At 65.7% G+C, this 15,718-nt stretch overlaps 1 gene segment (V, D, J or C); it reads right to left on the bottom strand.

The window, feature by feature from the left end:
* Positions 1-2,360: 2,360 nt before the first annotated feature.
* Positions 2,361-13,245, bottom strand: LOC116628976. The segment is given in 7 exon segments: positions 2,361-2,369; positions 2,578-2,726; positions 7,291-7,602; positions 7,782-7,877; positions 9,493-9,582; positions 9,818-10,117; positions 12,948-13,245. Coding segments are annotated over 7 exon segments (1,254 nt in total).
* Between the last annotated feature and the right edge of the window lie 2,473 nt (positions 13,246-15,718).

Raw genomic sequence — 15,718 nt, forward strand, 5'->3', positions numbered from 1 at the left:
GGGAACAGAACTCTGGTTTCTGCCCAGGTGCCAGGAGGTCTGGTCCCCAAGCCCGGGGGGCAGGGCTCAAACCTTCCCCTCAGACACCAAGAGAGTGGGGATCGGTCGGGCCCCATGCAGGTGGCTGGGCGGTGAATTCCACACTGAGGACCAGACTTGTCAAGCCTTGATTTAGGTGTGGGAGGGCAGCTGTGTCTTATTTATCACACAGCTGGAAACAGATGTCTCTGCCCAGGGTGGTTGGCGCCTGGGCCGGCGAGGCGGTGTTGGCGTGGGTGAGCTGCGGAGCATGCTGGGAAACGGCCCTCAGCCTGCACGTCACTGGGCTGTGGCTGCAGAGCTGGGGAAAGTCCCGAACGCACTCCCTGCGTGGAGGGAAACAGCCCGGGCCGGCGCCCCACAGGGGCCGTCACATGCCTCCGGCAGACAGATTTCTGTAGTTTGGCAGAGGTTAGTTTGTGCTTATTTAAGACAAAAGGGGAAGTCGTGGTAGAAGGCCGCCCACTGGATCCTTCTCTTGCAGAAATCCGCCTTACCGGCCAGGAGAGGCTGGGGTCACATGAGTTTTAGGGAAACATATTTTAGGGCATCTAAGTATGTTTCCTGGACAGAAAGAAGCTCAAATACAGATCCCCTGGGCCCAACCAGGCGCCCACCATGCTCAGGGGAGGACTCGGGTCAGGGGCTTGGTGCCCGGCCCCCTCCCATTCTCCCCGGGGCCTGCTGATGGGGCTCCACTGTGTCGATCCATGGGCGTGGGAAAAGCCAGGGGCTTCCTTGGGAACAGCTGTCGTCCCATGGGGGCTTCTCCAGGGAGGCTGGGCTGGAGGATGTGCCTTAGGTCTGAAGGCCCAAGTGCATGGCCTCCTTTGAGGCCAGCCAGACCCTTCATTCATTCCTTTACTCATTCCTTCCTTCCTTCCACTACTACGGATGCTGAGTGTGTGTGTGGGGCCTCGAGGCCAGGCTGGGAGGTGGGTGGAACCAGGGGGCGAGTGGGCTGGACGGCTACAAGGAGGGTGGTGCTGGGCAGTCCTGGGGCTCTGGGCCAGGGCAGGCAGGGTGGGTTAGGGGTGCAGGAGGCCCGACCTCGTTCCTGGTGTAAAGGGAGCCCATCGATGGGTTTGAGCTGAGGCTGCCGGGACAGTTAGGTCCTCAGGACATGGCCGAGGGCTGGGGCGGGGGGTGGGGGGGAAGCCTGGAGGCTGGCTGGACAACAGGGAGCTCTGGGCAGGGGTGACATGGTTTGCAGCATGTGGTGATGGTTTGGGGTGTCTTTTGGGGTCCACGTGGCAGGAGGTCGTTTACAGAGATGGCAGGGCGGGGGAGGCAGACTTCAGAAGGGTTTGTAAATCGGTGACGGGTGCAGGTGGAAATGCCGGGAGGCGAAGATGCTCTTGTGCAGCAGCTGGGCACTCATTCACTCAGCAACTGCTTGCTGAGCACCTACTATGCGCTGGGCTCTGCTCTGTGTGTTGGGGGTCATCAGGGAGCAACAGGAAACACTGGGCCCTCGACATTAACTTTCTTGGCGAGGGGAAAGAAATAACCAACCGGTATGATGAGAAAGGGAGCCACAGAATGTGCCGGAAGGGGCAGAGAGGAAAACTCAGCCGGGGACGGGCAGAGGGCAGGGGGCGTAGAAAGAGCTCCGTGTGGGAGCTGTCCCGAGTCCCACCATTTAGGGCTGTCTTCTAGTGGTGTGTGTGAGCCTGTGTGGGTGCGGGGCACGTGTCTCTGCTCACACGTGAGCACACACGGTCTGCAGACCCGCACATGTCTATGCACATGTTTGTACGCGTGTGTGTGCGCTCAGGGTCTCCAGGGCACGGTGCACACGTGCATGGCTTACGTCTGTGCACGTGTGCTTACGTGTGAGCTGTGTTCGTGCACACAGGTACCCACGTGCGCCCGCATGCGTGTGCCCGCCAGTGCGGGGAGCACCTCCCATTCCCTTCAGGGCAGAGAGGCCCCACAAGTTCTTCCCACGGGGGCGGCTCCCCACTGCGAGCCCTGCCACAGCCGCACCCCAGTCCTGGGTGTGGATCCTGATGCCTGCCTGCAGCCCCCTGGGTCCTCTGACGGAGGCAGATCCAGATGACTGAGATGGGTGGAATGAGCAAGGCTGTTTATGGGGCCGGCTGGCAGGCGAAAAGGCAAGGGGCGGCAGTGAGGACTGCTGGCTCGGGGAACTGCAGGGTGACGCCCTCCTCTCTGGGTGTGGTGGCTGAGCTCTGGACAGAGGTGGGCTGGGGGGGCAGAGATGGGGCTGGAGTCCAGGGTGATCCCCTCTGCCCTCGGCGACAGCATGAGGCTGAGCCTCCTTTCTCTGCAGGTGCTGGGCGTCTACTGTCCTGGGGTCACTTCACCTGCAGTAAGAGCCCAGGGGTCAGGAAGGGGGCGGGTGTGAGGGGCAGGGTCCCCAGAGAACAGGGTCCAGGCCTGAGTCCTGCCCAGCCAAGTCAGATGTGAGCAGGCGGCCAGCCTCTGTCCCGCCGTAGGAATGTGGAGGTGGAGGGAGGGGGCCCCCGAGGTCTCAGGGCTGAGACCTGCACACAGGGGCGCCGGCTGCCTTACCTTGATGAAGGTGACAAAGCCGCTGTAGAGCAGAGTGAGGAGGAAGAGGGCTGCGAACGTGGGCCACAGTCTGCTGGCATCCTCCAGGTCCGTGGAGTCCCCGCCGCTCTCGTCGTGGCTCTGGGGGGGTGGGAGGGTCATGGCAAGACCTGGGGAGCAAGGGCACTGGTGAGGAGGTTCCGCCCCGCATGTGGCGGGATGCCGAGGGGCGGGCGACTGCTCTGGGGCGCCCCTGTCCTGACGTAGCGCCCACCTGGTGCGCACCTGCGAACCTCCTCCGCCCCCCCCCGGCACTGGGGGCTCTGCCGAGCCAGACGGGCCCAGCACCAGGCCCGTGGTGCAGGATGGACTGCAACCAAACAGCCGGGCACATAAGCCAACAGGTCTGCATGACAAGTGTGCACAGGTGTGTGGCACTCAGCAGGTGTGGACACATGGGGGACCCAGCCGGGCCACTGTGAAAGTCCCCCGCAGGAGCCATGAGGGGGACCAGATGGTCCGACCAGAACGGCACTTTACGCGGAAGAACCACCGTGCTCTCGCACACAGCCTGATTCCAGGAGGGCGGAGGGGCCCAGGGTGCCTGGAGCGGGGAGCTTGGGCAGGGGTGGCCCGGGAGCCAGGGCTGGGCCGGGTGCTTCTGAGCAGCAGGGATTCCCCAGGGCCTGGAAGCAAGGGCCAGGCATGGCCAGCTCTGCCTGTCAAAGCAGCCACTCCGTGGGGGACGTGATGGGGGCGTCCGGCAAGCACACTCCCTCCCCGGTAGGAAGTCCTGACAGGAACCATGACAAGGCACCGATGCTCCTGGCTGGTCACAGCCTTTCCGGGGCTCCACTCTGCTTGACCAGGGCTGCTGACAGTGGGTCTGGGGCGCTGTGGGCCCGGGGAGCAGGCGGGGACATCGCGTGGGCCTTGCAAACGTATAGCCGTCTGTGAATCTAGTAAGTACTTCCCGTCACGTTCTACAAAGGTCCCGGTCCATGGTGGACAGGAGACGGTCCTTGCTCCAGACAGTTTGGGAAAGCCTGTGCCAGACAGGTGGAGGGTAGTGGTGGACAGCTGGGGGCTTGGCTGGACGTGACAAGGGTCACCCGTGCACAGAGCGCTGTCCAGGGAAAGGCCGGGGTTCTGGGCCCCGACGAGGGCAGTGGACCAAGCCCTGCAGCGGGAAGGGCGAGGACAGGAGGGGGGGTGTGACAAGCCTCCTTTGCAGCCTCCCCTCCGGCACGGCAGCCAGAGCAGTGGGCCATCTGCGGGGCGCAGCCTGGAGAAGCCCGAGACGGGGACTGCACGTGAACGGACCTGCTTTTAATCACAGCATCTGGATCTCTGATGGGTCTGTTTGCGACTTTTCATCCAGATCATGGGGGAAGCTTTTCTGGTTCTTTTCACACCTTTTAATTTTTGCGTGCACGCTGGGCATTGCGAACAGACAAGCAGCAGAGTGTAAAGTGGGGTGTAACATGCACTTTCCATGGGCAAGGGTGGGGACCTGTCCAATCAGGACTCAGCTGGCTGGGATGGCAGGACCGCTGGCTTCAACTCCAGTGTTTGGGGTCAGGACTCTCCTTCCACGGGGGCGTCGGGGTCTAGCACCATGCAGGACGGGGGATCTGACCCAGCTCGGTTCCCCACTGTGGACACTGAACAAAGGTCCTGTGCGGGGCAGTCAGTGACAGGGAGAATGCATTTGGGTTCATCCCTATGCTCATTCCTCATGTCAGCCCATGTAGACATTAAAGCCTTGACTGATTCCCTCATGTCCCTCACCTCCCTGGCTGCCCACGCCTCTGTCCCCCGTGCCCAGGGTGGGGCTCGCGTCCCTCTGTCCCCTGTGCCCAGGGTGAGGCTCGTGTCCCTCTGTCCCCCGTGCCCAGGGTGGGGCTCGTGTCCCTCTGTCCCCCGTGCCCAGGGTGGGGCTCGCGTCCCTCTGTCCCCCTGTGCCCAGGGTGGGGTAAGGTGGCCGACAATGTTCTCTTTGTAGGAGCCAGGTCACCAGCTTGGACCTCTGTGAGTCCCCAGCTCTTTAGTGGCTTTAAATAAGCATGGTTTATAGATGTATGTGGTGTTGTCTATTTGTTCCTGCGGGCCTGACAGTCCTTCCTCATCTCCTACATCCTAACTGGAGGCTCAGAAATCCTTTTGTTGTGGAGCAAGGCTGGGCTGAGGGGGACGGCTTGCAGCAAGAGACCCGCAGGGAGGGCACTGTGATTAGCGGGGGAGGGCCCAGGGTGGGGCTGAGAGAAGCAGAAGGGCTGGAGGTCCGGGCGCTGGAGACCCCCCTGACTTCTGTTTGTGGGACCTGGGCGCATGCAGCCCTCCTGCGAGATGGGAAGCAGGACCAGGTCGGGGGGGTGTTATTTTACGGTGATCCTGCGGAGCACAAGTGTCCCCCAGTCATCGTGGCTGCCCGTGCGCCAGGCCTGTGCTGAGCATACCGCTGTTTGGGAACAAGGGGCTGTGCTGGGCTGAGACAGAGGACAGGCCTGTGGATGCAGGATGCGGGGAGCCTGGGGGTCCTGTGAGGAGAGCGAGCAGGACCCCCAGAAGCAAAGCCTCAGCTGCAGTGGAAGGAAGGAGGGTGCTCAGCTGCAGGGGGGACGCGGCTGAGACCCTGCTGAGCCGTGGAGGACGGGCTCATTCCACGGGGCTGTGGTGGCCTAAACCGGGGGAGTGGTTCCAGCCGCCCCCACCTGGCTGGAGGAGGGGTCTAGGAGATATGGGCAGGGCCCCAGCTGCCTCCCTGAGCAGACCCGCCTGCTCGCTTGCTCGGCTCAGCCCTTGGTGGGCTGGTGAGGGCTTTCTCCCCACTCGCTCCCAGGGGCCCTGGGGGCACGCCAGGCCCCCGGCGTCCCCTGCAGCGCATCCTGTCTCCAGAGTGTGTGACCCTGGCAGGTGGACGTACCTCTGCCCCTGCAGGAAGATGTGGCATGTTTGGGCTCTGGAGGCTCTGAGTCCACGCTTGGGGACGGGACGCACGGCTGCAGGTGCAGGGAGAGGGCTGGGCACTGGGGAGGCTTGGCCGTCCCCGCTCGCTCGCACGCCTCCATGCGCCCCTGCCCTGCTCCACACGTGCTCGCAGGGGCAGGTGCTGGGCGAGGCCTGGCTGAGCAGCCCGGCAACCGCAGGCATGGATGCCACGGTCCGGTGGGGGGAGCGCTGGGGCCAGGCCCCCTCGACCGAGCTGAGCCCTGCCCGCTGGGCTGTCCTGCCTCTCCACTGCGGGACTCTGTGTGCTCCGGTGACCCAGGGGCGCAGCGGCACACACCCAGAGTCTGCAGCTAGGGCTCGTGCAGGACGCAGGTCCGTCTCCAGCCTTGACTGAGTCTGTCCAGGGCGCTCGTCTACCCTCACCTGTGACCTCAGACCTTGGAGAGGCCGGGTCTGTGCCTGGGGGCAGCTGGGGGTAGGACGGGGGAACCCGGAGGAGTGTCAGCGTGGACCTGGCCCTCAGGGAGCCCAGAGGAGGGAGGATAAGCAGGGCCGGGAGGCTGCTCTGGGGGCCAGAGAACACATACCCTGGGGGCATGAGCCATGACAGGTGGCCCAGCGCAGGGGGCACCCAGCGGGAAAGGGGGCAAGGCCGAGAAGACAGGCTGAGGAAAAGGGGTCCCCGCATAAGTAGGCAGACAGGGCCTGGCACCGGGACTTTGGGGGAGGCCTGAGGGGGCAGAGGCAAGCGGGCCGGGGGGCTGAGGAGCCGCCACCTCTCTGGGGCCCCCATGGGCTGCTGCCCAGCGGGCTGCCAGCACCACCAAGCCTGGCTATAGGACAGAGTAGGGCCAGCGCTCTCATCGGTGGGGGGATGCCCAAGGCAGGGTCTGGGCTGTTGGCGGGGTGTCCCAGCCATGGAGCCTGGCACAGCCTTCCTGCATGGCCCCCACATTGCTGCCGTGGGCCTCCACTGGGCACCTTCCCCCTCCCAGCACCCGGCGCCCAGACCGCCTGCTGCCCCTCTATGAGCAGGAGGAGGATGGCATCCTGCTGCCTGCTTGGCCTAAGGTGTCCAGCACAGTCCCGCCAGGGCCTTGCCGGGCCAGGAGGGGGCTCTTGTCAGGGTGCTGCCCTGTGACGGGGTGGCAAGGGGGTCTGACGAGGGCCTCAGAGGGGACAGTAAGCCCTAAACTTCCACCATGAGCCCCACCCTGGCGGGCCTCCGTGCCCTCCACCCTGCAGGCGGCCTGCAGTCGGGGCCCGTTGTGGGCCTGTGCTGGTCAGATGTCCCCGGGCACCGAGACCAGCTCCCACTTCTGGGCGTATGTGCCTCCTGAGGTGCCGGCTGTCCTCCCAGACCACTGGGGGGCCTGGGGCTTGGGGAGGCTCAGATGCCCCTGGAAGGCGGTGTCTGGGATGACCACCCTCCCCAGGGGCGGCCCCTGTTCTGCGCCCACCGGTGCGGCGTATCTTGGTGGAAACGGCTGTTCTTTGGGGCCTGGCGGGGGTGACAGCCGCCTCCCACCCGTCCTAGTCCAGCATGTGGTGTGTAGACATGAGGACAGACTTGGGGGGACAGGTGTCGGGGCATCCAAAGCCCACCCCAGACGCCGAGCAGAGCCGAGCAGGCCCGGGTGGGGAGGTCCGGGGTGGGCGGTGCAGCCCTTGGCCACAGCCCCAGGACCCAGCCGTTCAGCTCCTGGGGGGGCTGCCCCTCCGCCCCTGCCCCGCGCTGGGAGGAGGCTGGGACGGGAGCCCTCAAGCCCGTGAGTGACTCACCAGTGTCCAGGCTCCAGCTGGAGTTGAGCAGCTTCCGGGAGGCGTCATGCCTGACCACGCACGTGTAGGTGGCCGGGCCAGGGTCCTGGGCGGCGAGGACACGCAGGACGCTCCAGGTCTGGAACGTGCTGCTCCCAGGCTGGGCCATGGGGCATGCGGTGGCAAACCCAGCAGGGTCCACCTCCGTCTGGCCCTGGAGCCAGGTGAGGAGGATGTCCGGGGGCGAGAAGCCAGACACCTCACACAGGAGCCAGGAGGCTGCTTGGGGCACGGTCAGGGCGCGGACGGCGAGGCAGCAGGGCGCTGTGGCAGCTACGGGGAGAAGCCCAGTCATGCTGGGGCCACCTGAGGCTGGGCGAAGCTGGGCGGCCTGGGGGGGCGGGTCCCCACCCCCTTGGTGTCTCCTTGTGGGAGGAGGGCCGGGCTGGGCGGGGGGTGCATGTGCAGGGCCCCCAGCCACCCCGTGTCCTGGGCCCAGAAGCGGGCCTCACCGTGCTCTCCTGGTGCTGTGGGCGCCACCTGGGAAGGCGTGCTGGGCTGGCTCAGCGTGCAGGAGAGGCTGGGAGGGTGGGTGTGGTTCCCGCAGCCTGCCAGAGGACAGCGACCTCGGTCAGCGGGCAGAGGTCAGCGGGGGCCCTCGGGCAGCCGGGGGTCAGGCTGGGGGCGGTGCTGTGGGCAGTGCCAGGCCCAGGTCTGCCACACGCCCCGTGCAGAGCCCCCTTTGTTGCTTCCTGGCCTTCTGCTGCCGGGCTGGGGGCTCGCAGGGCAGGACGTCCCCAGGTTCCCCAGTCCCTCCTCTTCCCACTCTGTGCCCCAAGGAACTGGCCTCTGAGCGTGGTGTCCACTGGGCTTCCTGGCTCCGTGGCTTGTGTCAGGGTGTGGCTGGTGGAGGGCACTGTGGGGAGAAGAGGGGGTGAGACCGGCGGGACTTGTAGTCGGGGCTGTGGCCTCCCTGGGCCCCTCAGCCTTCCTGCTCTCTGGGGTCCGGAGACCTACCCGCACCCGCTGCTGGCCCCTCGCCAGGGCTCCCGTGGGGTCATCATGCCACAGTACCCTCTACGGTTAGGGTGAGGGCAGCCAGGACGTTATCGGGCCTTAGGTTTGGGACAGACTAGGCGCCCGCAAGTTTGTTCTGTAAAGGGCCAGATAGTAAATATTTAGGCTTTGCAGTTACTTGGGACTCCTGGGTCTCCGTTCCACCCCCCCCCGCCCCATCCAGCTAAAACAGCATTCCCAGCTTGTAGGAAACAGCTCCGGGCTGTGGCCCGTGCGGCCCTCTGGGGTGGAGAGAGCTGGCCTGTTCGGAGGGCTGGGCTCGTGGGGTCAGCGCGGCCCAGTCTGCCCCACGGAGCTCATCTTCCCCTGGAGGCCCACGCAGCCTGCCTGCAGCGTCTCCCCAGAGCTCTGCCTGGGCCCGGCTCCCGGTCAGCCGGTGCACGTGCCCCGCATGGACAGGGTCCGGCAAGTACCCCTGCCCCAGGTCAGGGTGGCATTCGGCATCCTCTCCTTGCTGCCCAGTCCCCTCTGGGCCTGACAGGCTGTGCTGAGCCGGGCACTGGTGTTCGCAGATGGGTGGTCACAGGTGTGGTGGGCTGTGGAGGGCCACGGAGGGGCCACAGCCGACCACAGCCCCTGCCCCTCGTGTGGGCCTCACCAGTGCCCCAGAGGGCTGGTGCTGGGCTGCCCTTCTCTGTCTGCGAACACAGCTTGCTGCCCCACTCGGAGGAGCGAGCACCGGACCGTCCCCGAGGGGCAGGCAGGGCGGCTGTGACCCCACGTGGCCCTCGGACAGGCAGCCGGCTGGGGGGCACCTGGGTCCACTGTCCCGGCTCCTGAGCCTTTGGTGACATGCTCTGTAACAGTCACGGGGCCAGGTTCCGCCCGGCTGGCCGCGTCGTCCACGTGTGCCCATGTGGGGCTCCGGGACAGGCTCACGTCTGAGGCCTAGTGCGTCCCAGCGCTGGCCCGCGGCCCCGCCCCGTGCGCTGTGCTCTCTGCCGGTGTCGGGGGGTCTCCTACTCACAAGGGGCCTGAGGGGGCGTCTGCTGGTGCCCCGCGCAGGGCCTGCCATGCGGTCGATGCTCCGTGCGCACCTCCTCAGTGCCTGCCCTTCCCGACCCAGAGAAGTCAGGGAGGGCTGCCTGAAGGAGTCAGCCCAAGGGACAGAAGGCAGGAATGGGCGTGCTGAGTGGGGGTCCTCACCTGGGACCCTGGCAGTGCTGGGGGCTCTGGTGGAGTCCTCTGGTAGGGACGGCCTGTGAGTTGACCGGGAGGTCCTCACTTCCCAGGACGCTGAAACCGGAGGGAGAGTGGGGGGGGTCAGACGGTGCATGCACGGTGCCCGGGAGGACGGAAGATGGCGGGACGGAGGTGCCAGTGGGCTGCACGGTGCGGACTGGGCCATGGGAGGCCCCACACTCGGCCACAGACTCTGTCTTGCATGCTGGGCCCAGGTGCCCCGTCGTCCTCGGGGTGGAAGGAGCGGGAGACCCTGGAGGCCATCCTCGGGGGCCTGGGGACCACCCACCTGGCCACTGGATGTCCTTCTGCAGCACGTTGCTGGGGGGGCGCCCCCCCCTGACGGTGGCGCTGCAGTGGTGTGGGCCCGGCTTCCAGCTGGCCATCAGGACGGACAGCCGAGTGTGCCCTTGTGGCCCCAGCACGATCAGGGGGGTCTTCTGCCTCTGGTCCTGCGCCCCGGGGCTCAAGCTGACCTGCACTGACTCTATGGAGAGTCCTTGTGCCAAGCAGGCCAGGCCTATGAGGTTGCCTTCACTCGGGGCTTCACATCCTGAGACCAAGGGGAACAGAGCCGGCGTCTTGGAGTCTGGAAGACAGACGGGGGTTGTGAGGCTGGGGCCGCGGAGGGAGGGTGCAGGGTGGGGGGGACAATAAAGGGTGCTCCCCCCGCTGCAGAGCCCTTGCTGCCCTGGTGGCGGGCCCTGGGGCCCTGTGTCCCCCCAGGCCTCCGGATGCTGGCCCTGGGCCATCCCGCAGGAGGCCTGGGTCCCCTTTGCCTGCAGAGGGGCCTGTGGCTGGACTTCTGTGCGGTTCCGGGACGAGCAGGTGGGAGCAGACGCAGCCGTCCCCAGTGCCTGCCCCCGGGGCTCTGCGGCTTGGGGTCCAGGCCCGTGAGTGCTTGCTTTGTTTTCACGGGAGGCCTTCGGCCATGCCTGGGCTGGGGTGCAGGCCGCCCTGCAGTGTCTGGGCCCATGGGGCTGTCACTCATGGACCCTGGGCCCGGGGGAGGCAGGTCCCTGAGTGAGATTCCCTGGCACCGGCTCCAGTCCCCTTGTCCTCTCCCTGGGGGCCTGGCTGGGCAAGGGCGGCCGAGTGAGTGCGGGGTCCCTGCCTTTGTCCCTGACGGCCCCGCCACCATAGTCTGTGGCCCCCGTTCTGGGCCAAGCCCCCCGGGCACCACGCTGCCATTGCTCAGACATGCCTGTTCTCCAGCCGGCCAGCCGGGCTGCCACCCGTGCCCGCTGCACGGGCCCCCTGGGGCAGGACCCACCTGTGTGCTCTCCCAAGCACCTGGCCAGCCTGCCCCTGCCTTTTCCTGGGCTTCCCCAGCAGGACTATCTCCCACCCACGTCCCAGGGGCCCCCACTGCCCGCACAGTGTCCCCGGGTTCCCTCGCCGTGCGGGAGACGCCAGGCATGGGTGGGCTTGTGGGCCCAACTGCGTCCTAACCCCCATGCCTCAGAACGTGACCTCACTTGGAGATAAGGCGCTAGGGGGTGAATTAATAATTCAATGAGGTCATAGTGCCAGAGGGTGGGCTCCAAACCCAGTATGCCCGTCCTTGCGGAAGGGGACACACGTGCCGTGTGCGGATGAGCTGGGGGTCGGAGGGATGCGCGGCAGGAAGACCAAGGGTCGCCCACGGCCGGGAGCCGCCGCGCTGCGGAGGTGCGAACCCCCTCACTGCCCCAGCAGCAACCTACGCCCCCCACCCCGATCTCGGGCTCCCGGCCCCCAGAACGGAGGAGAAATGTATGTGGTTCCAGCGCCCGCAGGAAACAAAAGCCGATTTTGGGAGCAGAGTGGAGTGAGCTGCGACAAACAGCTAGAAACGTGGACGTGGCTTTGGGCCCGGCTGACCGACAGAGGCTGGTGTTGGAGGGCGCGTCAGAAAAAGCCAAATTGTCCTGAAGACTGTTGGTGGAATTCGGTGGGAAGGGTGACTCTGCCGAGGATGCGGAATGGGGGAGCTGGGCCGCCGGCGTGTCTGGGCTCGGAGAGCACCGCTGCGCACGCGCCGGCCGGGGGCACTTGGCTGAGGAGCCGTCCACGCACAGTGCAGACGGCCCGGCCCTGCTCGCCGCTGCCGGGAACGTGCGAGGCGGCCGCACGCGGAGCCACAACTAGGAGCCTTGGGAAGGTCTCTGCGGGTCTGGCCGGGTGCCTCCCGTGGCGGATGGCGCGTGTGGTCCCAGCAAGCGTCTGAGAGGAACCAGGAGCAGCCATGCGGTTCCCCAGGAGAGGCCCCTGGACGTGGACTTGTCCCAGGAACTGCCTGGGATGCCGACAAGGTTTCTGAGAATCTCACGTAAACGCGCCTGCCCGACGGACGCAGAGGGCGGCTCTCGCTGAGACGGAGCCGCGGACGCAGGGGCCGGCGGGGCTGCCAAGGGGGGCGCAGAGGACCCAGGCCTCGGGCCAGCTCCGAAGATAGAGCCTGGGGCCGGGCGGATTCTTCCGGAGCCTTAGCACCTAATGGGGAGCCCTGCCGGACCTGGCCTCTCTTGCTTCGGGTCCCTGCCTGCCGGGACGGGCCCGTCCACCCTGCACCCCGGGCTCAGTCACACGCATGTCTCGCCTCTTCCTGATTCAGCTGATTTTGGACGCAGGGTTGCTGCTCAGTGGGGTGATTTCGGGAGTTGTTCAGCGATGTGTTTTGCGTGGGAAAAGGACATGAATTTCGGGGGCCGGGGGTGGACGGTTACGGCTTAGATTGTGAGCCCTGGTTTATGTACTGAAATCCTGTCGCCCCAGTGCCCCAGAATGGGCCCTTGTTTGGGAACAGGATCGTGGAGGCTGAGACCCTGATCCTACCCGACCGACGTCCTTATCAAAGGGGGGCGTCTGGACACACGCGCACAGGGGCAGACAGCACGGAGATGGCACCTCCAAGCCCGGGGACGCCAAAGATGGCGGCAGCCAGCAGAAGGCCGCCTGGAACGGACTCTCCCTCCTGGCCTGGGGGCCCGGCCCTGCCGACACTCCCATGGGACACCTGATGTCTAGACGATTGAATTTCTGTCATGCAAGCCCCTCCATCAGGGGTCCTTGGGCACAAACGCAGCGAAGGGGCCATCTTGAGCCGACAGCCCCCCTCCCCACGGGCACAAGGGCCCCCAGCTGCGGCCCGCACCTCGTTGGACCCCCCTCAGCCTGTGAGGATGGGCCGGGGGGTGTCTGTGTAACCAAAACGAAGCCAGAGCCTCGAAGTGGCCCCCCGGAGCGCACACAGGGGACAGGTGTCCCGGGGACCCGCGAGCTGCCGGCCCCAACCCCTCAGCTGTGTGGGGTCTGTGCCTCCCCTCTCTGCCCTCCCCTGCCGCCCTCCAAACCTTCGCTGCCACCACTTCACGGCCTGGGGGCCCCTCCGGCCGTCTGCACGGTGGCCGGGCAAGCCCCCCACATGGGTCCCGCACCCCGTTTGCCGCGGTCCGCCTCCGCCATGGCTCCCGGGCCTGGCACCGCCTGCCCTTCCCGTGCAGTGATGTGGACGCACAGAGCCTTCCCCCGCCGCGCCGCTCCCTGGCAGGTACTCTCCTCACCGGTTCCCCAGAAACTCCTGCTGCCGTCCACACAGCGGTCAGGGCGCAGTCCAACGGCAGGGTCAGCCCCCGTGCTCCTGCCGGTCTCAGTCCCACACATCCCAGGCACGAAGCGTGGGACAAGCCCGCTGGGCGGCCGGGCCGGCTGGGGATGGAGACGGGGACCGTGCATCGTGCGGTTGCACACAGACCCCCCGAGGCCCAAGCCTGGCTCCTGGGTCCCGCCATGTCCGGGAGGTCAGGCCTGGGACTGTGCCCAGCTCGGCTGCGTCCTTCAGCAGATGGGACGTGCCCGAGACCCTGGGTCCCACACCGGCCCCCTTCGCCGGCACGTCCTCTGGCGGGCTTGTGTGCAGACGGACCTCCCTTTCCCACAGGCCCTTGACGCACACTCGACACACCGGGAGTGCACTTTGGGACAAAAAGCCTGCACAAGGAAGCCGTTTTTTAAGATAAAATATACATGTTTATTTGAAGGTGACATGCGTGCACATTGCAAAACAATGCTCGGAGCGGACTCGAAGACACGCGGCCGCGTCTTGGAGCTGGAAGCGGGAGGGGGCGACGTGGGGCAGATCTGAGGGCCAGCTGACGGGCTCCGCGGGCTGCCCCCTGGGTCCACGTCCCGGGCCTCTGATGTTCTTGGCTGGCCGGTCATTTCACCTGCAGATGACAGACGGCGTGAGCTGTGTTCCCGCTGCCCTGGGCCGTGTGTGCCTCCCCGCCCGCCCCCCGTGCCAGCCCTGCGGCTACCTTGAACAGTGTCACTGTTGTGCTGTAGAAGACGCTGAGGAGGAAGAGGACGATGAAGGTGGACGCCATGGTGTTCAGGTTCTCGAAGCCTTCCTCATCGGCACTCACCTCCCCCCCTGCAGGGAACACAGCACAGGGGGGTCAGGCCGCCCTGCAGCATGGCCTGGCCCCAGAGCCACCCTTGGGCCTGGGCTGTGCTGCCCCCGGGGGGCCAGCGGGGGCGCGTGACTCCCAGCCCCACAGTCTCCTCCTCCGCACCCGCCTCGTGGGGCCCAGGGCTCCTGGGCTCGGTTGGGAAGCGTCTAAGCCAGGCGCTAGCTGGGCCTTGGCAGCCTGAGGCAGAGGGTGAGGTAGAGGCCGAACGTGGCCAAAGCAGAGCAGGGGTGACCCCGAGCACCTTGCGTGGGAGCCATGGGGTGGCAGAGAGTGCGGCAGAACAACACAGACACAGGGATGTGGCCGGGCTGGAGCGGGGCAGGGAGCAGGGCCTTCTGCTAGCTGCGGTCTGGGGTGTGGGTGTGCCCCTGACCCCTGAGACCAGCGAGGCTGGCACGTGTCTGGGCCCAAGGGGAACCTCCTTGATTCCTAGTGAGATTCCTGCTGTCTTTCCGTTTCAGAGTGCATGGCCGGTGGGAGAGCCCGTGTGGGGCCCTGGCCGACTGTCTGCCCTGCCAGTCCTCGAGGGCCAAGGGCTCAGATAGAACCCTGAGGCTCCATGGAGGGTGACACTGGGGTGGACAGGCTGAGGACTTTCAGGGGGTCTGCAGCCCTGCATAACTGGCCCCTTTGGGGCATCTGGAGCTCAGGTTCCCAAGGGCCTGGGGGGCACAGAGGGTCTTGGGGGCAGCCCAGAGGGGCCGTGCTGCCTGTGGCTGTTGGCAGAGGAGATCCCACTCGGGCCTCTGCTCCTCTCTGCCCACCAGGTCTGTACCCCCTCACTCCTGCCTCATCTTCCACCATTTCCAGGGCTGGGTGTTTGCAGGGCTCTCCACTCAGACCAGGCTCTCTGCAGCCTGCCCCTGCAAGGAGGGGCCTCCAGGAACAGCCTCTCTGCCTGCGGGGCCGATGTCCAGGCGCCGCCTGCTCTGTCAGCGTGGGCCCAGCCCCATTCACCTGTGCGCACTGCTGCTCAAGAGCCTGGGCGCGGGCAGGGGCTTCCCTGGCTCCAGGCCCGGCAACGGTGGCCATGGTCAGAGTCCGGACCTCCAAGCGGAGACAGAGGGACAAGCAGAGCTTGGGCACAAAGACCAGCAGAAAGTGACATGACTGGACAGGGCAGAAATTCCTGCCAGAGGCACTGAGGGACCACAGGTGTGTGGGGGCTGGCACCGTGTGTGTGCGTGTGTGTGTGCATGTGTCTGTATGTGTCCACGTGTGGGTGTGTGTGCACACGTGTGTGCATGTGCATGTGTGAGCATGTGTCTGTACGTGTCCATGTGTGTGGGTGTGTGCGCACACGTGTGTATATGTCCATGTGTGGGTATGTGCACACATGTGTGCATGTGTGTCCATGTGTGCACGTGTCTGTATGTGTCCACGTGTGCATGTGTCTGTGACTGTGTGTGCATGTGTGTATATGTGTGCATCTGTCTGTATGCATCCACGTGTGTGGGTGTGTGTGCACGTGTGTGCATGTGTGCCCATGTGTGCACGTGTCTGTATGTGTCCACATGTGTGGGGGTGTGCACGTGTGTGTGCATGTGTGTCCGTGTGTGCACGTGTCTGTGTCCACGTGTGTGTGCATGTGTCTGTGTCTGTGACTGTGTGTGCATGTGTGTATACTGTGCATCTGTCTGTATGCGTCCACGTGTGTGGGTGTGTGCACGTGTGTGTGCATGTGTGTCCGTGTGTGCACGTGTCTGTATGTGTCCACGTGTGTGTGCATGTGTCTG

This window comes from Phoca vitulina, unplaced genomic scaffold, assembly GCF_004348235.1.
Source record: "Phoca vitulina isolate PV1807 unplaced genomic scaffold, GSC_HSeal_1.0 scaffold161, whole genome shotgun sequence".
Classification (NCBI taxonomy): domain Eukaryota; kingdom Metazoa; phylum Chordata; class Mammalia; order Carnivora; family Phocidae; genus Phoca; species Phoca vitulina.